At 37.6% G+C, this 21327-nt stretch overlaps 1 protein-coding gene across 7 annotated transcripts in view; it reads right to left on the bottom strand.

The window, feature by feature from the left end:
• Positions 1-19082, bottom strand: part of ETV1 (ETS variant transcription factor 1) — a gene marked incomplete at both ends in the record, with an annotated part of 64991 nt that extends 45909 nt beyond the window's left edge. For 2 of the 7 annotated variants that reach the window (XM_082330597.1, XM_082330600.1), the window contains 4 exons: positions 6342-6395; positions 16338-16385; positions 18160-18247; positions 19038-19082. In XM_082330597.1, coding sequence (XP_082186723.1) covers positions 6342-6395; positions 16338-16385; positions 18160-18247; positions 19038-19082 — 235 coding nt within the window. Of the gene's footprint in view, positions 1-6341; positions 6396-15818; positions 15880-16337; positions 16386-18159; positions 18248-19037 lie in introns of those variants that run through there. The other 5 variants (XM_082330601.1, XM_082330603.1, XM_082330598.1 and 2 more) reach the window with 4 other exon arrangements.
• Positions 19083-21327: the final 2245 nt, after the last annotated feature.

Here is a 21327-nt window from a genome sequence, read left to right as displayed (position 1 = left end):
AAGTTAAAGGCATTACGGTCAACAGTCTGCCTCTTGGTAAAACTTTTTCAAGAATTAAATCTTGCAATTATGGAAAAGGTCACGACTATGGCAAATTTAAATATTTCCAAAAATGCGCTAGAGGAAGAAGGAGGAAAACAATCCATATTAGCACAGGCTAATGCCCGGTGATGAACCACAAAATGAGCCCACAAAGTTCTCCAAAAGACATCAATTCCTAATTTCTTTCGAATGAAAATTTTAAAAAAAAAAAAAAAAAAGAAAGAAAGTTAACAGCTGGTAACAGTTTCAATCCTGCTTTAAACAAAGGAAACAAGTGCTCAGGGACACAATGACAGAAGTGAGGCTATCTAAGGCAACTAAGAAGGGAGATAAGGTGGTCAGCATCGACTCCTCAGTCTGACCTCTCCAGCTCTTACAACAGCAATTGCACTGGACTCTCTTTGTAGAATGCTTTTGAGATCTCTAGATAAGTGATCATTAAGAAAGCTGTGTATCTCACAGCAGAGTGATACATGCATTTCTGTACCTACTTCAAACCGAGAAACAAAGATGTTAAGCAACATGCCCAAGGTCATGCAAAGCTAAGGGCAGGCACAAACCACAGAGCCCCGACTCTCACAGCCTTTTAGAAAGAATCTGTCACAGTCGGGCATGCACTAAAATAAACAAGTAAATGTCTCTGTATTTGACAACGTCTGACCTACCAAAGGAAGTAGTTTCAAGACAAGTGGCAAGAAACAAAACACAGCTGCAGCAGAAAGCCCTACCAGGGAATAGCTAAGCACCAAGAAAAACTAGCACCACCTTGTAGGATATTTGTCCGACTGCCTGCTGCAGCACCACACTTGCAGAGCTACACTTAAAGAAAAGGCAATTCCAGCCATAGACGCTCTAAAAAAGAAAAAAAGGAAATTTGAAAAAAAAATCAACAAAAAACCCCTAAAAACACGGTGGTGTGTGCAACTTGCCACACACAGTAAACCAAAACACTACCAACTGCAGTTTCTAGGACATTGTGCACTACCAAGACATGACTACCAGCTGCCTACGTAGTGAATCATCACGTTAAAAAATGTTGTCATTTTTTTCAGTCCACTAAATTTTTTTCTAGAAGCTGCAAAATTAAACTATTCTGCATCATAAACAAAAATAAACCCAATAAACAGATCTCCTTTTGACTTCAGTAGGCCCATCAGAACTTATATTATTCTGGTGTTTTCTATTTTGTTATAATCGTGTGGGTTTTTTTCTCAAAAATATGTCAAAATAAGTGAAAATTAACCTCTACCAATTGCTCGCCAGCTCTTGCTATACTAAAGCAAACAGGAAATGGTATTCTAGTTCTGAAATTCGCTTTTGAAATGTAAGTCACAGAAAAAAAAAAAAAGAAAATAAACGGAGCGTTTTTCACCTGATAGTGGGGGGAAAAAAAAAAATCATGATTTTGTATGCTACAAACATGTAAATAAATATTAAAGCTTTTCCTCATTTAAACTGCATTTGGAATATCCTAAGCCATTAGTTAAAATGACAGAATATAGCTACCTGAAACCTATGTAAAGAATCTCTCTTTAACAGGCTTTTAAAGATTGCAAGCCAGAGCATCTAAAAAGCACATCCCTGAATAATTTAAGGCTCCTGGCATCTACATTGAAAGAGCTCCTTTGCTAAACCTGGAGGAAAAAAAACAGAGGTAAGAGAAAGAATAAAGGTCATGAAAGATCAGCAACAAAATCACTACTAAAAAAAGTATTTTTCCTATCTTAAAGTTTAATCAGACATGGAGGAGCATGGATTTTACAGCCAGCCCTTCCCATTTACTGTCAACAGCTGTGGTCTAACATTAACATTTACCCCTTGGCAGTGTTAAGTTAAGGCTGTGATGGTCAGGGAAACAATATAGGAACAAAATGAAAGAGAAAGAAGGAAACCCATCAAGAAGGCGACGCACAGCACAAATCCTCACTAGCAGAAATTCAGTAACAAATAAAAAGCAAATAGCTAGAGTTTATCATGAATTTTAAATGGGTAACCTACATTTTAGGGCAAAAGAAGAAAGAGAGAAGAAAACAAACTCTGGAAGAACAGACCAATGTAAATACATATTATTAAAACAGAACAAAACACAATCATGCTATTAAGACACCAGGCAATCTGGTTTGGTGCAGGGTAATCCCCATTTATAACCAATTGTACCAAGGTCGAATTACAAATCAGTGTATTGTTGACAATACCAAGTTTTCTCTGCCAACTACATCCTTTAAACATCAGCAAATCCTACCTACTTCCTCTTGTGTCTGTCACAGAAACCATCCAAACAATGCGAGCAAGCAATCTTCACCTCAACAGCTATTGACTTCGAGCAAACTGAACACTTTATTCATTTTTACTCCTAGATTGGAAAGTCCTTGCTGTTCTACAGTATCTGAAAGTCTCGCCACTGATTACAACCAGTTCAGGATCTGGCTCCTCCTCAGTATATGAAAATGGACTTGAAACAATAGGAAACCTTATCTGAGGAAGTTAGCACAGGTCACCACTCTCGACACGTGAATAGTGACTTTATACGGACAGAAAAACAGCTTAACTAAGTCTTATGAATTAGACAACGATTTGCAAAAAGTGTCACATACAGAACGGTGTTTTAAAAAACAAAAAGCATTCACCTTTTTGGAGACACAGATTTTGCATTTTTGCTTTACACAACTTTTCACGTAATTGCTAAAAGAAGAGTCATTAGGAAGTCACTTGAATATATAGCAAACAGGTCAGCTGAAGCGTAGAAGCGGATTCAGAACGGGGCAAAACCAACCTCCCTAACAGAGAATTTCCAAGTAAATGCCTGTAAAAGTGATTCCTCCCGCTTTTTGGGGAATTTTTATTTCTTATGAGAATGGAAATGCAAGAGTAAGAAAATTACACTATTTAATACGCAATTGCGGTATTTTTCCAGTGTAATTGCAAGCCAAAAAAAATCTTTCTGATACCCATTTTTCTCCCTTAGAACTCAAAAAGTTCAGTTGTTGCAGAAAGCAGGTTATGAGAAACTAAACTGTGATTTGTTTTTCAAATTTCATTCAAACAGGCTAGTTGTTATCTACTCTTCATTCCGCTCACTCTGAGCTAAACTACAAAAATGTTCTTTGTGATAGGTATCCGAAGTTAAAAAAAATATTTAATAAAAAGATAATACAGGATGGACAAGATGGGGCTTTGGACTCTGTGACAAAAAAGAAAGGTTTGGAAGTGCCGACATTTCTAAGATTATTATGGTAGGAAGGACCTCCTTACAGAAGACATAATGGAGTAACAAAATAAATTCAACTTTAAACAGGTAAACTGAAGTTTAAAGCATTAAGGGGAAGCCTGACATGCTGGATCATTAGCTAGTAGAAATGTGCATAATTCCACTAACATCAATAATATCATATGAAGTTATGCTAGTTGTTGATCTCACTCATAATATCTAAAGCCCACACCTAACTATAAATATATATATTATGGTTGCTGTTCAAAAACTGATTGAAGTTTAATAGCAACTCATAATTGAAATATTCATGGTCCCAAGCTAGCTTTGAAGTTAAATCCCTAAGTGGATAAAGTGAACTGTATATCTAATCTAAACTAAATGTTTCCCTTAGTTACTAATACCAGTGCAGTTTCACTAGTTAAAATCATTATTACAGAACAGAAACGCAAAATGCATGGCACTTTAAGGGGCATTTAATCCTGCTCAGTGCTAGGACACAGCACATGTTCTCAGCAGTATCAGTTCCTCTGCTGCCTTCCACATCTTTGCTTCAAGAGTTGACTAACTTGGTCATTTCTAGGCAAGAAAGTTTTAACCACAGCTTTCCAGTACTGCTACTGTTACTGAAGTTTCTTACAACTCCTTTCAATGTTACAAGTTTCAACTTAAGACCACAAATCTACCTCAGTTTTAAAGCCCATTTCTCAAGCAACGAAGCTAGAAATAAAATGTCACTGATTTTTGTACCTGGACTGCAGACTGTAACTGTCTCAGTGGAGCACTTCAGTTTTCTTTACATATTCTGCAAATCACACACACACACCCCTACCTATATACAGCTCCATAAGTGAAATTTGTGCAGCAAATTTAAATCAGGTGGGTGACCACAGTGTGGTTGCCCCTGAACTAGAAAGCGTCCGTGACCTCCTTCACTGGTTTATACTTCTGTCCTTCACTATTTTTGGCTCAATTAAGTGTATTCAATACTGAACCTACGAAAGCTTGCCCATCCTCTCCCAGATTAAAAAAAAAAATCAAAATAGTAAAAAAAAAAAAAAAGGGGGGGGGGGCAAAAAAAAAAGTGCTCCTGCCAGGCTGCTGCCAGTAACAGGTTGAGCACTGTACAGACTTCTAGATTATATATAGTAAGTCATTATAATGGAGTTTGAAGGCAGGTTGGGATCCTAGAGAAAACAGTCACAATTGTGTTACTTCGGCAGCAGTAATTTCCCCATGGCTTTGGTTATGTTGATCTCTGTTCCTGTTTCGCAGAGCCCACAGCTACATACATTATATCCAAGTATATGTCTCAAACTCCATAACCTTTGCCAGAGTAACTCTCCAGGAAGCTCTCCTGACCTTTACTTAAGATAAAGAAACCAACTGAAATGAAGAAATAAATGTTCCTTTGATAATACTGTGTAAGCTGTGGCTAACAGCATTAATAAAACAGCCATATTAGGAGAATTTCTTTAGCACCAAAAGCAGCGACCAGCTTCAATGGAGCTTTTCATTCACAATTCACAAATTATTTTCCAAGAATCATTGACTTGTTGTGTAACGATAATTGTGGGTTAATAGAAGCCCTAACTGAACTTTGTACTCTTACACAAAGGACGTATGCATACATGACTATATTTGGACACAGCTCCATAGTACGATAAGGTATCCGATTTTCAACTTGTAGAATAGTTTTGGCTTTCATATTATAATTTAATTTAAAAAAAAGTCTTTGAAGCCAGAGGTAAAAAAACCAAGCAACCAAACAAACAAACACCACTGTTACAAAGGGCAACTTTAAAAATTTAAAAGTGACCATGACTGTTGGTTGGTCTATGTACACGAACTTCTAGAGAAAAACAAAAATACATTGTTGCTGTGCAGGTATACTATCAGAGTCCAGGGGATGAAAAAAACTTTTTTTTTTTCTTTTTTCCCTTCAAAATGTTGTTATGAATACTCTTAAATTCTTCTTAGAACAGTTTCTAAATTACTGGAGAAAATCCTCTAAAAGTTTTATAAGAAAACTCAACAAGTCTGAATTTGTTTTTTTAGGTTAAAGACTATTTTAATGCAATTCTTTCTAATCTCTCTAATTTTAATCCTAACATTTCAGTACATGAATGCTGTATTTAACAGCTATCTGGTTTAGTGAACTGCAGTAATTCACTCTGATAGGATAAATTATTTAAGTTATTTAGCAAGACAGAAAAGCTACCATGTGCTCTGCTGCAATCAGCAGACACTGTTTAGAAGAGACCTCTGATGATGGAGAGAAGCATTGCCATGAGGAAGATGCATAAAGAAGCTCCAAAAAGTCTGTGACTTCATCAGGTAATGTTTCTCATGCCGTTTCTTTACTACGCCCTTGCAACCATCCAAAACCACAGAACAGCAGGTACAGTGAAGGGGACCCAGCGTTTAACAGAACAGTAGCACTTTAGCAGGTAAAGGCAAGACTTGAGGGGTACAGGCTAAAAAAAAGTAAATTTGAGGACATGTTAAGTAAAGTAGCAAACAATGCAAAGCATCCAGTGTAATGTAACTCCTGCTTCCTCCTGTTAATTCAAAGGGAAATTTTGTTTGAACAACAAAATGCCACGTGCCAAGACGACGTACAAATGCTTCAGCAGTGGCTGATTTTGATTGATTATGTGGAGAATTTTATTTATTTTTTTATTTATACACAAAACATACTGAGCAGCCTGATTTCTGCTTAGCAGAGCTGCCTCCTATGTCCCACCGTATCTGATCCGCACCGGCTCAACACGCTCCTCTCCTCACTCTATGGACACAGAAATTCCCTCCACCTCCACAATGTGAGTTTTTCCTTGCTTCCCTGGGGCTGGGGGGTGGGAATTACAGGAGAGGGCCCGCTGCTAAAGGTTATACCTTCAGCCCAAACAACTTCTTTAGGCTGCATGTCAAAATGCCACTTGCTTTATCTATTCATCGCGCTGATGTCACCGACTCGCAAAAGGAGCTATCACATGACCACAAATGACACAATAAATGACAAATATGAAGACCCAAATATAAATATACAAATACATATTTTTAAGAAAGTGATGATTCATACTATACTTACAACTTTCAGCCTGATAGTCTGGCACAAACTGCTCGTCATTGTCAGGTACCTGAGCTGAAGAAAGGAAAACAAAAACATAAAACAAACAAACAAAAAACAAAAACAAGGGAAGAATTAAAAGAAGCCATTAAAGCATAAATAAAGACTCTTGTGCTTAATTTGAAGCACAGCCAAGATTAAAACTTGGATTTTTTTTCTCATTGTCGGGTATGAAAATCAGGCAAGCGCATCATTTTAGTATCAGATAAACCCTGGGGTGAAGCTGTGCAATGCAGTACGAGTCCAGAGTAGCACCGGTACAGAGCGATGGGGATAGGAGGATGTGAAGGTTGACACTGGCACTGCCTCACTCCCTGCATGAGGGTCTGGACCTACCATGCCACTGGTAAAATCCATCAGTGCTCATTTTCAAAATATCTGCATGGAAAGTCTACATAAAACCAAATCCTAATGTTTAACACTTATGCATCTTTAACCCCAAACTACCACACCTTCAGCTTACTCAAAAGCGATTCCAATTTTTCATTGCAGTCAGTCAACACAGTAGAGGTTTTCTGTTATTGTTTTAAATACTCAAAAAGAACTATTTTACAAGACCACAGAATTCCTGGTTCAGTAAGAAAATTTCAGACATCGAAAAAAAAATATTTACTTAAAGCAAGAATCATTATTAACATCCATTCACCTTGTGTAGGAACATCCTTGCTTTTAGGAAACTTTCATCACAAACCTGAGCTATAAAATACAATCGTTTCCCGGTCTGCTGATACATAATTTTGCGTCTGTGATACCACAGTTCCTTTTCATTGTATATCTAAGACATTAGCCATCTCTCATACTGTGTTGTAAACTCATTTAAACCATTTACGCTGAAATACCACTGAATGTATATTATAGGTGAATACATTCAAATAACTGTCGAACATTACGCAGAGAAGCGGCATCCTAGGAGAATGACTCGTTCTGGGTACATCCCGAGAGAGATCCAGCTTACTGTTTCTGAACTTTGTCACCTTGTCCTCAACATACACCAACTCAGAATCATCACAGCAAAGCTACATAAAATTATCTGTTTGAAAATATTTCAATTTACACAGTTCTTGTCTAAACATGAGCAAATAATTCATATGATCTTAATTAAAAGTTAACATTTGCCACGATCTGGTTACCCAACAAGATTTGAGAGGTAAATACTGGTTATATAATCATTTGTCGAAACAGTGACTACCCACACCATTAAATACGTTAAATGATAAAATATAACTTTAATGCTATTCTGAACACTTTATAAGTTTAGGAAGCATACATTCCCCTTTATATATGTGCAATTGCTACCAGTTTTAACAGAATTCATTTGAATTAAAAATACATGTTTAGTTATAATTACTCACAATTATTTTGAATGTGCACTACAGTACTCTTCATGGACCAGACCTCCAATCCTTACTCAGGAAATATTTCTAATGACTTAACTGAGAGGTTTTTTTCCCCTGGGTAAAGAGTTCAGAATCAGGCTCATTATATGAAAAATTATTTGCTCTCCGTTGTAAAATAAATGTTTAAAGTCCTACTGTCTTAATTGCAGCAAATACCCCTTAAGAACAAATGACCTTGGGAAATCTGCAAACACAGATTTGAAAAGAAGTGTAAGATAAATACATGAAGTGTAATTAACATTACTCTAAAAAAAAGCATAGCTATTGTTTCTTTGTTGTTAGTTTTTTTTAATAACCTACCCTTTTAGAAGAAACCAGTACCTCTGAGGACATGTGAGCTCCTCAAAGTTTGAAGCTGTATAAAACACGTATTTTACCAAACCAAATGTTCCCAGTATTTTTGATGCATTAAATTTCTCTTTCCACCAGAGAAACCACAGGACTTTTACCAGAAATGAACTCAGGCACAATATGAGCCCAAATACTAGCACTCTGCAATTTCTGACATTTCATGCAGTTCACTGCATGCAAATGTTAGGCATTTTCCTTACAAAAATGCCAAATATTTGACTGTCACAGAAGAATCCAATTATGAAATCAAGGTATCCTACTTAAAAATCAGTTCCTAATGATTTCTTACATTTCCAATTGTTTTTGAAGTACATTTGAGTACATTCAGAGTTAAAGTAATTTTAAAGATAAAGTAATTTTATCAAGTAATTTCTTGTTTACAGAAGACACATCCCACACATTTTTCTTAAGCCAGCTATCATTTTTAAATGCATCAAGGAGGCTAGTATGACTCTAATTTTTTATACACATACATGCATTTTTTATACATATATACATATATATAATATATATATGTTACTTTGTGAATCCCGGATATCCGAAAAAGGCTAAAAGAAAACAAAACCCCTCCTGTTGAAATCAGGAAGCTACATTTAGCGATTGCAGAACTGGGACAGCAATCTTATATAACTTTCTAGACTGAACTCTGCACACCGGACTGCTTTACCGATGCTTTATTCTGGTTTTATCAGTTTAACTTGACTTACTCCAGAACAAATCTGTTGTAGAGAGATATGTATGTATCAGTAAATGAGGTATTTTTTTCCAGCCAGAGAGTAAGAAAAAATAAAATACATCTGGTTGACTTGTCACAGAAAACCAGTATATTACTTTAGAGATACTGTCATTACCCCTGATTTAGTCTGGAGTAAACAAGAAAAATATACTTCATTCATGGGTCACCAAAATTTATGAAGGCATATTTAACAGAGATCAAGGCGCATCACTTTATCAGTACTCTAGATAGAGATGGAGACTACGCTGTCAAAATGTATTTTAAATACAATATTGACATAGCCTTAAAAGCCTCTGTAGGAAAAGGAATACAGCAAGTTAAGAAGTGTTTAAAACTCTGCCAAATATAAACAAAACAAATAACAACATCCAAAATGTTAAACACAGGAACATACATTTCCTACTGGAATCTAATTTTAGTAGCATCAGTACCTTAGAAACAAGCCCACAAGCCTATACAAAGAAATTAAAAGGACCCGCTAACCGTTGGAAATGAGAACTTAAATTATTCCTTTGTTTAATCTGATACTATTTTTAAACTAGCAGAATTGAAACTTGCACATGATCATACTGCAGAAATGCAATCAACCATCATCAGCCCAATACACAGACTTCTTCCACCAGCATTTTGCTGTAAGAGGGCAAATTGTTGGGATACATCATCCCATTACTACTCAAAGGGAAGAGGGCTTTTGTACCTTGAGTTTGGATAATTACAGGCAGACTTGTAGCAAATTAGACAGGTAAAGACACTTCAACCTGAATGTCCGAAAGGAAAATTTAACTTGCAGTGTTGCAACTGTGTGCACATTTAGATACGTATGCCATTCATTTCCTCTTTTCTTTTATTCACAAATACTGCAATTCTGCAAGGATGCCATAAAATCTTCATTGGTCTTCTGTTAACATACTCAACACAAGATACAATGCATAAATCACCAAAACTTTTTTTTTTTTTTACTTTGCCATTCAGAGGAAAATTGAAAAAGATCTCTGAAATGATCATCTAACTGAATGAGAATATTTCCCTGAGCTACTTAATTATGGGGGTTTGAGAAGGCAAGTATATTCCAAAAGCCTAATAAAAGGTTTTGAAGGATATTAAGCACGTGGCTTTTACTGCTAATAGCAGAAGCAGCTACATTAGTTCATTCCACATTCAGAGTCATCAAGTCTCAAACTCCTGAAGTAGACAACATCTGCAGCATAAGCTATCCAGCTCAGTCTAGACTATTACCAAAAGTTTTCTTTTTCTTCTGATTATAGCTATAATGTCTCAAGAGGATTTGGGAAGTGTACAGAAATGTTAATGATGATCTTGAGGATGTTATCAGTTTAGATTTTACAGTTTCACAACCTACTGAGTTAAAATCAGTTTGCCAAAAGCAAACATTCACAGCACAAAAATACTTAATACTTGTTTGTAGTTTTTACAGCTTTAAAAAGCCTTTGAAAAGCTGAACTGACAGGCCATTTTGCAAAGGGAAAGCAATTTGGAAAAAAAAAAAAAAGTTTAAAACTAGGGCCTGTTAGCTTGCTTTCATTGCAAGTAAACAAAAATAAAAAGTCCCCATTAACAAGCATCCAGGACAAAAGGAGTTAATATTTAATTAAAACCAGCTCTATCCACTGTAACAATGACCTGGAGCCAAACAAGGCAGAAGATGTATGAGTCATTCTTTCTGCCAGTGAATGAGACAGCTGATCTCCGAAGCAATTCCTCAAGACAAGCAGTCAGAACTGGAGTTCTGCCTCCATTCACAAAAACACAGTCCAGCATGAACCATGTGGCCCCAACCACAAGCTTTTCATGTCACACCCTTCCAGAAAGCTACAGCAAAGTAAACTTGAACTTTAGGCATAAACACACTGATTTCACTGCTTTGTCTCAAGATGCAGCACAGACCTGCTGAGGAACGTATTTAATAAATGAAAAGTTAAGCGAACTACAAAGGGCTTAAATTTAACTCTTCCTTCTCCCAATCACAAACTGCTTCCAAAAGCTCAGCTGCACTCCAGGGAAAGGTGTTGCTGTTAAAAAACGGAAACTTTCCAGAAAAACAAGAAGCTGCAAACCTCCTCACTTCACTTAAAGACTTTATTTTGGGTAGCAGAACACTTCCTGTGGTACTGTGTTCTCTGACCTCAAGCTTCACTTTTAGAGCTAAGAGCAATTCACTTTAAAATATCAATGATTTATTCAAAGTGGCAAAAGAAATTGAAATTGACAGGGAATTATATATGAACAGCAGTATTTTGGCTTCAGCTAAAGTAAGACTTCAGGCCTCAACAGTAATGAGTCTATTGAGTTTTCTTTGATTCATTGTTACTTCTGAATATCTGAAAGATTGTATAAATTTTAAGTATTCCTGAAAGAGCTGGGGGGAGGAGGGGGGTGTTTGGTTGATGTTTTGTTTTGGTTTGTTTTGTTGGGGTTTTTTTTGTTTTTTTTTGTTTTTTTTTTCTTTTCCACAGGAACAACTGTTTCTAACAAAGGAGCATTCAGAAGGCAAAACAGTGACAAATTTCAAGATGGTAAAAAATATTATTTCCCATAAGCACTGGATTTGCTGTCAAAACAACCCAAAACCCTTTTTACATAAAGTGAGATGCTCTGACTAACAAACTTAAATACAGCTCAAAACTAGCTCCAGATCGCAAAATTCTTCCTTATGTGAATAATCCCTAGGAATATGAAGATGGGTTTGTAGAATCTGCTCTTCATTTGCTGCTATACTAAAAATGAGAAAAAAAGTTAGCTTAAAAGGAACACTCACATTTAACATAGCTACAGCCCTCATAGTTCACAAACCCCATTATGCCTTTGAAAATTTTTGAGTAAAAGGCATCTACTTTTCCAGCAAACAAGAAGATTGTTAACAAGTTTATCCCTACACAACAGACTTTCAGACTTGTAGATTTCTGGTGGTTTTATTTCTTTTGGATTTCTTTTTAAAAGAGCACCCCCTCTCTCCCCCCCACTGTGCCTAATCTAACTTTTCTCGTGCACAGATATTTAAGATCAAGAGTTATGAGTATCTGAAAGGCAAATATGTCTGATCACTAGAATTAAAAAAAAGGCAGCTATTCTCTGTATTACAAATTCCAAAATGAAAATCTTTTCACTGCTTTTTAGAGTGTCTGTCCCCATCAGACAGATTTCAGCCATGGAGGTATTAAATTATCATTTGACTATTTTTGCTCCTATAAAAATGTGGATAGTTCTTGAATATGGCTACATAGCATTTGCCTTACAGTGGGTAAATTTTACAACTTTTTGGCAGAAGAAAGCTTGTTAACCAGAGTAAGCTGCTACACATCTACACTGATTTAAATGAAGGCACTTTAACTAGACTAATATCTGAAGATCTACTGCTTTCTTTAATTAAAAATAATCCTTTGAGAACTAGAAACTACTCATTTTCATACCTCCTCATTTAAGAAATAAACTAGAAGTCAACACTAGCTTACACATCACTGTGACAATGGTGCATCCTTCATGATAGGAAAATAGAGGGCAGAAACTGATTTCCTAAAGTTCATTCCAAATCTGGGTATTAATTATTTGAGAGAAATAACGTACTTTCGGATACCAGGTACTGTCTTTTAAATACTGGTAGCTTGCAGTAGCCATCCACGCAAATGCAGCTCAGCTGCAGTAGAGGCATGAACCCATTACCTGTAGCTATTATTTCAAACCACTTACTGTTCACTTAATCTCTTTGTATTTTTTCAAGTGACCCAAAGAACTTCATATTTTACTTTTCAGTTTATTACCATCTGACAAGCGTATTATCTGTTGCTCTAAGAAGCAGATCTAGTGCATAAATTCATTATTTGTCTTTACTTGGGATGCCTTTTACATGTTTTTAACAAGCTCTAGGAGAAACTAGTATCTGAAGGAGTAATTTTAAATAAAAATTTGAGTTTTTTGTTAATCTGTTATTCCCCCAAAACCAAATCTTTCACAACGGAAAGGAGACTTTTACCCACTAAGATTTGTTCTCTCTTCTTTTTATTCCAGAATACGAAGTAACAGCTACCATGATGAGATAACATTGGATTAATATTTGAACCATTTTTTTCAAGTCACTGAACAATTGCTATTGGCCAAAACCAATCTGATTCCAAATATACAGAATCAATAAAGTCATTTTATAATATTATTATGACAAAATGTTGCCATCAAGTTATTTAAATATAAAACAAAAGATAATATCTGAATAATATTTGCCTTGGTTAGCAATAGGCAATTTTAACTATTTCCTTTCAAGTTTGAAGCTTGAAACAATTATTAACGGCTTCCCACTTTCAATTTAGGGCATCAGGAAACAGTTATAATCTATCTTCTGTCCTGCATAACAACTGCCATGAGGGAACATTATTCAGAGTAAGTTTTACATCAAAATAATTTAGATTCTTTTCTACGTATTTAATACTACACAGAGTAAGAAGCAAAACTCTTTTCCATAAAATTCTAGTATGCAGCTAGTGGAATACATTTTTAAGTTTTCTGAAAGTACTATTCAGCTTGTTAATTATGGAGTAATAAAATATTAGAGGTTACTGAATTGTTTACGTTTTCGAATAATTCTTTAATACATGTGAATCTCCCATCATTTTCAATCAGGAAATAATACATTTTTTTGGTGTTTACTTGTTTGCCACCAACTTCTCACAGGTGACACTAACTGTAAAAATCTCCAGGCTAAAAGATGTGATGTAGTAAGGATAGTTTCAGGAAAAGCAAAATAAAAAAATCCACAACGATTTTTTGTGTGTCATAAAATGCAACTCACTTTCTTCTCCTAACTAATAAGTAGATTTTTGACCTGGTTACTCCCCAGTGGGGATCTGAACTCGTGGGAGAAACCTGGTCAGCTGCCACTGCTTTTCTTAAAAAGGGTCAAGATGCTTTAAAATTTCATGGTCATTTCCCTGGCTCCAGAGCATTATGAAAAGAAATATGTAAACATTACTGATGCTGCCAAATTGGCAGACTTCTAGCCTATGAAGGTCCAGAAGAACATAAATGGACACATCTAGCAATGGGTAAACAAGTCTGATTTCAAAATCTGTTTCCTGGCTAAGCTCAATCATGTAGACATTTGAGCAGAGCTAGAATATCCTCAAACACTAGTATATTATAAAGACTACCAAAAGTTGTTTTGGGTGGGTTTTTTTAATAAAAATTTGGGATCAAGTTAACAGCTCAATATTTGATTTTCTCATCTTGACTTTTTATTTCAGTTTTAGTCTAGCCTTTAGAAAAGCTGTGCAAAGTTTGTGTTTTATGTAATAGCTAAAACCATGGCGTGGCCTGAAACACACAGATTTCTTAAAATATTTCTAGAACATTGAAAAATTTGTAATATTTATTTGTAACATGTTGTGGAAAAATATAACATCATTTAGCGTTATTATCCTCTGCTACATGAAAAGGCAACTTTTTTTTTTTTTTCATTTTTAAATACTTACCAGATGATGCTATCTGCTTTTACAAAGGTTCCTCAACCTAGCTGACACAGGACTAGACACCTTTCTCTCTCAAAACGTATCTAAATTTATTAAGTGAAGTAGACTCAGCTAAAGAGAAAAAAAGGCTTTCAAACAATTCATTCTAGTCTAAAATAAACAGTGCCTCCAGAATAAAAATTGCCATTACAGTCATTTATGTACCTACAGAAATGATTAAATCAGTTTTACATTCCATATTATTTTTCAAACTTACATTATTATCTGCACATGCATTATGAATCTGCTTGTATTTTTCTGACTTATGATCAAAGAAATTTAACCATTTTCAGAAACAAAAACATCCATGCCAGTGAAAAATCAAACTAAAAGTTCTCCTCTCCATCAAAAAAATAGTACCTTTTGAGCAGCATTTTAACATACTTCTGGCTTGTTAGAATGAATGAGATGATACGAAATAAAGAGATCCTTAGGAAAATTACCACAGGGAGACAGTTACAGTTGTATCTGATCATTATACTACAAAAACGATCTTAGTACAGGACATCCTGTTTTCAATGATTAGAAAACAACCATATTAATTCATAAAAATATATCCCTGGTCCATTACTTTAAAGAGAACTTTTTGATTGCACACAGAATAACCACATGCTAAAAATAATGCTAGGAGAATAAAAATGTCAGCAAAATAAACAATACCCCACAACTTACTTATAGGTTAAGAACTTCACTAACTATATATAAAGCTGTTAAAACAAAATCAGTATGTAGGCAAGTAGTCATCAGCAATATTTCCCTCTTTCTATGAAAACCAGCAGCAAGCAGTTCACCCCAACACTCCTCCTTTCCCAAAAAAAGCGTAACACCTATTCTATAAACAACTGTGCATAGTGCAGTACAGGATAAAAATTAAATATATGTGAATACTCACATTCATTTAAATCAGGATAAATTTGGAGAGATTATGTTAACTTGCATCAAAATCATGTTTATTTCAGATGCAGAAGTTTACATAAAAATTTCAATCAGAAATATTAAGAACAGACAATACATAAAAATTGTTATTCTTGACATAAACAGTATTGTAAATATCAAAGGAAAAAAAAATCAGAAAATGTTGCTGAAGAGAACAAATACACTTCAACAAGCAGAAAGCTACCCTGCATTTTGTTAAAGTTCTCTTAATGCAGCAGCTCATTTTTTATTTTTAAATGAATCTCTCAACAGCTACTCTGAATTCAGATTTCTACATTATTGTTCTTAAACCTTCTCGCTTCAGCAGAATGTGCTCTGCAAGATTATTTGAAATACTTAAAAGCACAAGCAGGTGTAAAACAGACCGATGCCAGTTTTCTCATCACCCAGTACACAATCTCACAACTACAAATACGAAGACAAAAATAACATGCAAAATATTTAAAGGTTTCTGGAAAAAAAAAGAAAAAAAAGAAATAGTACTTTTTAAGTATTCCATACACACCTAATGTTCTGTGTTGTGAACAAGGTGGAAAGAAGACACTTGCACTTAAATCTTGAAGCATCCCGTCCCGATGAACCCAGAGAAACTAATTTCTGCCATCAGAAAAGTACTCCACCAGAACACCAAATAATTATATGTGCTGCTCTAAAGGAAACAGCAAGCCCAGTTCTGGCTGTATGTAGTCTCTCGAGGTACAATAATATAAACCTGATCAATTGCAATTAAAATCTGAACAGAGGCTTAGAACTTGAAGTCTTGGTGCATTAGTTCTTGCCAAAAGCAGATGTGATTGTGAGCTGGAAGCAATTTCTCCTGGTAATTTGTGATGACACTGGGTAGAGCAGCCCCAGAGTCCCCAAAGACAAACTCATCAGAGGCTCTAATGTATGCATGACACATGAGGTGGCTCTTTTAGAGCTCAATTAATTGGGCTGAACATTAAGACAGCAAGTTCAGGACTTTTTTTTTTCCCCCTCCAGAGTTGTTTTTCCTCTTTTTACAAGCAGGTTTTTCCCTTACCTTCTGCAAGCCATGTCTCCTGTAATTGGCTCAGATCTTGAAAGAGTTCTGCAAAAAGATGAAGACATGGATAAAAGACTCACACCTTTAATCTCTTCATAGGATTAAAATATGTTCGAAAATATATTTTTCTTGAAGAATAATGTACATGAATTCTATTTTGGCAGTCAAACGTACAGACAAAGTAGGTATTTTCAGGTTGCAGCTAATGATTTTTCTACACCTATTAATAAAAAAGAAGTACTTACTATATTATTTTATCAACTCTTGAAATAATAACCAGAATCTTAACCAAGCTCTATAGTATAAAAGGCTTATTCAGCAATACATAGAAAAGTTTAAAATTGTAATCTTTCTTACAGGGGAACTATTTCTCCTTATACAATTCGGGCCTCTTCCTGCAATATCTGCCCCAGATAAAGCTCTCTCGGACTTCAATGGGAGTTCTGCCTGAACAATGACTGAGTATTTTTATTAGTAGAGTTGTAACTATCATATAAAAATTTTGAAGCAAAGACCTGAGATGCTGCAATAGCAAACAGAAATGGGAAATCTTTTATACTTCCCCTTATGTTTTACTTTGTATGACAAGAGAATCACCACTATTTCCTCTATGCTGTACTTACTGTACTTTTTAAAAGTGAAACCACTTTCTCCATGGACTGAGTTATGCAGCAGCTTATCTTTTTTTGCAATTCACTGAAATCAATTGCTTATAACGGATGTAAACCAGAGCAGCATTCAGCTTACTTGCAAAGCTCAGAAACTCAGTTATGAAAATTCTGTTTACTAAGACTAAGTAGGATATTTGAACTGACAAATGGTTTATTTTTAATTTACTGTATTTTGAGAGAGACTTCCTCTTTTATGAATGCTGACAGATAACTATTTACATACACTTAAATGACAGAGGCTATTCATTTATCCTGCGGACTGATACCTCACGTTCATGTTGGGAAATCACTTAACTGAAAAACAGAAAGTTGTTTTCTTTTCAATCTACCCTAGAATAAACTTTTCCAAACAAGTAAGTAGGGATTTGGAAAAGTGTATCAATGTGTCTTCACCCTGATAAGATTTATATAGTGGTAAGTTGTAGGCCCCTATACACCTTCCTTTGTGTCTTACGGACTTACACCGGTAGCATCTATACTGACCCTGTAACATAGAGAAGTGTTAACGGCTACTGTAGCTTGAGAACTGTAGTCTAGCAATCATGTGAGTGGCTACTAATGGGACTAAGTTACAAAATCTTTGGCTCTCCAAAACTTCATCCACTCTAGAGCTCCTTAACCGAATTTCCCAGGGTTTTTAACCCTACCAGTGTTACACAGCAATAGAAACAGGCTACCAGACACCAGGACCCTGACTACTAGCTCTACAGTAAAGCTAGAGTGAAAACTAACAGTCTCCACACCGGCATTCTCACCCCTGCTACCACCAGTGAACACACACCAGTGAAAAGGATGTTAAAAGATGGGACTAATGAGGAAAGCCCTGAATCTCAAGAGGCCCGAAGGTGAAGCAGCCAGGTGCCATGACTTGTGTCAGATGCTGCAAAGGCTTGGCCTCAGTGCATTACATCCGTGTGCCACATATGCAGCAGTACCTAAAATGCAACAGGGCAAGTCAAGGAAAGAATATCAACTTTATCAGTTTATTGCCTTTGCTAGTTTGTTTTGCAGTAGTAAATGTAATTTTCTTGTCTTGTTTATTTCAGATCGATCTAGATATATTTATCTCCAAAATAAATAAATAAATAGCTTTCAAAAAGCTTCTCTGCATTAGTAAGGGGGAGGGGGGGTGGAGAATAAGCCCTCACCTTCTGAATCATGAGCCAGGTCTCTGTTAATGAATTTTCTTTTCCTGACATTTGTCGGTCTCTCATTACAGTTTCTCCCACGCGGATTCTATAAACAGGAAAGATCAGTTACTTTAGAAATCTGAGGGTTTGGGGTTTTTTTTGGTTGTTTTTTTTTTTTTTTTCAATCAAGAATACTCAAAGCCGGCATGAATTCTTTACATTTTCAAACAGGGAAACGATCGTCTTGCAGCCTCCAATTTCTAGCAAAAGATACTGCTGAGGACCTAACATCCTCCAAAAGATTCCTGTGTCTAAATGCAACACATTTCTATCTATCTATGTAGACATCTATTCGTACAGTTACATATATAATGTGTTCAAGTAGCAACACAATACCATGTATTTTTAGCATCTAAAGTACACAAACCTACACAATAGCATATAAATCCCCTCTGCATAAGCTACACAGGAGAACCCAGATATGAATTATAATAGACTGCTTTGTTTCCCTATGTTACTTATAACGTTGTTTGCAAAGTCCTGAAAGGAAAAAAAAAAAAAAAGGAAAAAAAATGTTAACGACGTTTGCCTCAACTTCATTCTTCTGAGCATTGCAGGCAAACACAGCCAGAAACTTTGAACGCAGCTGTTGCTGCTCTTGCCTCTCTCATCCGCTAATCATGTGCATGATTTTTTAATCATCCCAAAACTGTCTTTAAAAGAGCATGATGCTTTATTGAAATAACTAAGAAAATAGGCTCATCTTGCAGGCAAAGCTCCCAGATGAAGAATCACCCCTACAGCAGTAACAAAGCAGATACTCTGGCTGCAAAACTCCCCCACAGAAATAAGTCGGAGTCAAGTTTATAAACACCAACTTTGAACTGATCACTCACATTGGTGACCATGTAAGGCACTTGCTGGTCATAAAATCCATCCATTCTGCAGCTCTTCCACAAGTCTTAGCTCAGTGTTTTATTTACTGGGCATTTGATCTGGAGATTTCCTCGGGATCTGGACTCCAATCAGCCTAGAGGGGAATACAAGATGGCTTTTAGATTTTTAGAAAAAAAAAAAAAAAAAAAAAAAAAAAAAAGCAGCAGCCATGAATGAACTGCTTGAATTTGCATAGCTAATTAACCTCAAAGAGTCCCATTCATAAAAACAACCCTCCCTTCTCTGCCTTCACCTGGCTTACACGCTTCTGCCAGGAAAACACGGAGCAAAAGCACTTCGAGGCAGCAGCAGAAAGCAAGGCGAGAGGCAGGGTTTTATTTACACTCCCCGCCGTATCCCCCGGGCGATCCGCGCAAGTGGCAGCCCCGACTCTCGCAAACGTGTGCTCAACTCGTAATGGCGAACGGCGGGGCTCGCCGCGCACCTCACGGCAGCGGCGGCGGCAGCGCCCGCCAGCCGCAGCCACGCGCGCGCACACACACACACGCACGCACACACACACACACGCACGCACGCACACACACACACACACACACGCACCCCCCAGCCCCCCCCCCCCCCCCCCCCCGCACCGAGCCACCTTCTCCCCCCGGGATCGCCTGTGCAGCCCACCACCGCGCAATCCTGCGGGGCGGCGGACAAAGTTGCGGGGAGGACCCACCTGAAGGCCACGCGCGGCGATCCGCTGCAAAAAATTCCCTCCAAATTTAATAAAAACATTAATTATTCCCCGGCACTTCCCCCTTGGAAGCAGCGAGCGCCACTGACAGAGCTCAATCCCGTGGTTTTTCCTCTCCTCCTCCTCCAGGGGCCCCCGAGCCGCGCCGGCGGATCCCCGCCGCCCATTGGCTCCCCGCGCCCCCCGCCGGATCGCCGCGCCGCCCGCCCGCCCCGGCCCCGGCCCCGGCCCCGGCCCCGGCCCCGCCGCCCCCCGCCCCGGCCCTGCTGCCCGCGCGGGGGGCGAGCCCCCGCTCTGCCCGCCGCTCCTCCGCCGGGGGTGGGGAGCTGGGGGGGATCGGAAATCGCAACTCGGGTGCGCGGCGGTGCCGCCACACGGATCGCGGGAGCCTGCTGCGGGCACGCCGCGTCCCCCACACCCTCTGTGGGGCAGGGCAACCCCCTCCCTTCACGTAATTTATCTTAAAAAACAAAAAAAGTTTAGCCACCCTGACTCCGGAAAGCAAAACAACACGCACACACACGGCTTTTCTGATGGCAGAGCGGTCCCGCACAACTTCGCGGGAGCCCAGAGGTGAGGGAGAGGTGAGCGCGGCCAGAGGCTCACGCCACATCGGCGGAGTCTTTGCACAGCTCTGTCAGGATCTGGTGGCATCCCAGGGCGGTCGCCTTTTTTTTTTTTTTTTTTTTTTTTTTTTTTTTAAGCTGAATCATAGAAAGCAATTGTTATTTCTACTATGATGACATAGTTTCTAGGTTTTGTGGACAGAATTTGGCAGCATCCAGGCACCGGATCTAGGGTTTTTTTGGCGCAGTGGTGCCAGGACATATCAAGCTCAGGATTTCTGAGGACTTCTCAAAGAAAGTGAGCTTTCTTTTCTCTGTATAGAGTGGCTGTTGGAGGGCTGTGTCCAAAAACTCTGCTTTTTCTGAACTGCCAAAATGCACGAAAGCAGATTGTGTGGTTTCATATAGCAGCTATATTTATCCTCTCTTTGAGCACTGAATTCCAGGTATTGCAGGAATCAGGTGGTAAATTTTGGTATTCATGACGCTGTCTTGCTGCGAGATAGGAAATTTCAGATTTTTATGATCTGGTGTAGTTCAGCAATTAACAGGCAGAGCCCCAAGCTAGCAAGTCCAACTTTGCCCTCAGCCCTTTCTGAGGGTTTTCTTTGTAGCTAAGGGTGTAAAAGCAACTGAATAAACCTGCTTTTGCATAAATTGCCTGCAGTGGTATTAACAATATTCAGGTTACTACTTCTATACTACTTTGTTTTGAAAATCACAGTTGATTCGCTATGGTCTACTCTGAGCATATTAGTTTCTGCCACAACCTTTTTTTTTTTTTTTTTATTTCCCTTTCTCCTCCTTTCTGATCTCAATATTCATACTCACTTGCTACTTGTCCTGTCCTGCCAAGGAAGAGGGAAACACCATGTTCCCGCCACTTCTGTCCTTCCCATACAGCCTTGTCAGGGAAAGTGTCTACCACCAGCAGCTTGTTTTCTGTGTTATTGCTGCCTCTGTTCCATACACGTGCCCCAGCAT

The sequence above is a fragment of the Platalea leucorodia genome (assembly GCF_965183815.1).
Source record: "Platalea leucorodia genome assembly, chromosome: 1".
Taxonomy (NCBI): domain Eukaryota; kingdom Metazoa; phylum Chordata; class Aves; order Pelecaniformes; family Threskiornithidae; genus Platalea; species Platalea leucorodia.
The sequence above is the reverse complement of the archived record's forward strand: the minus strand, read 5'-3'. Positions and strand labels throughout refer to the sequence as shown.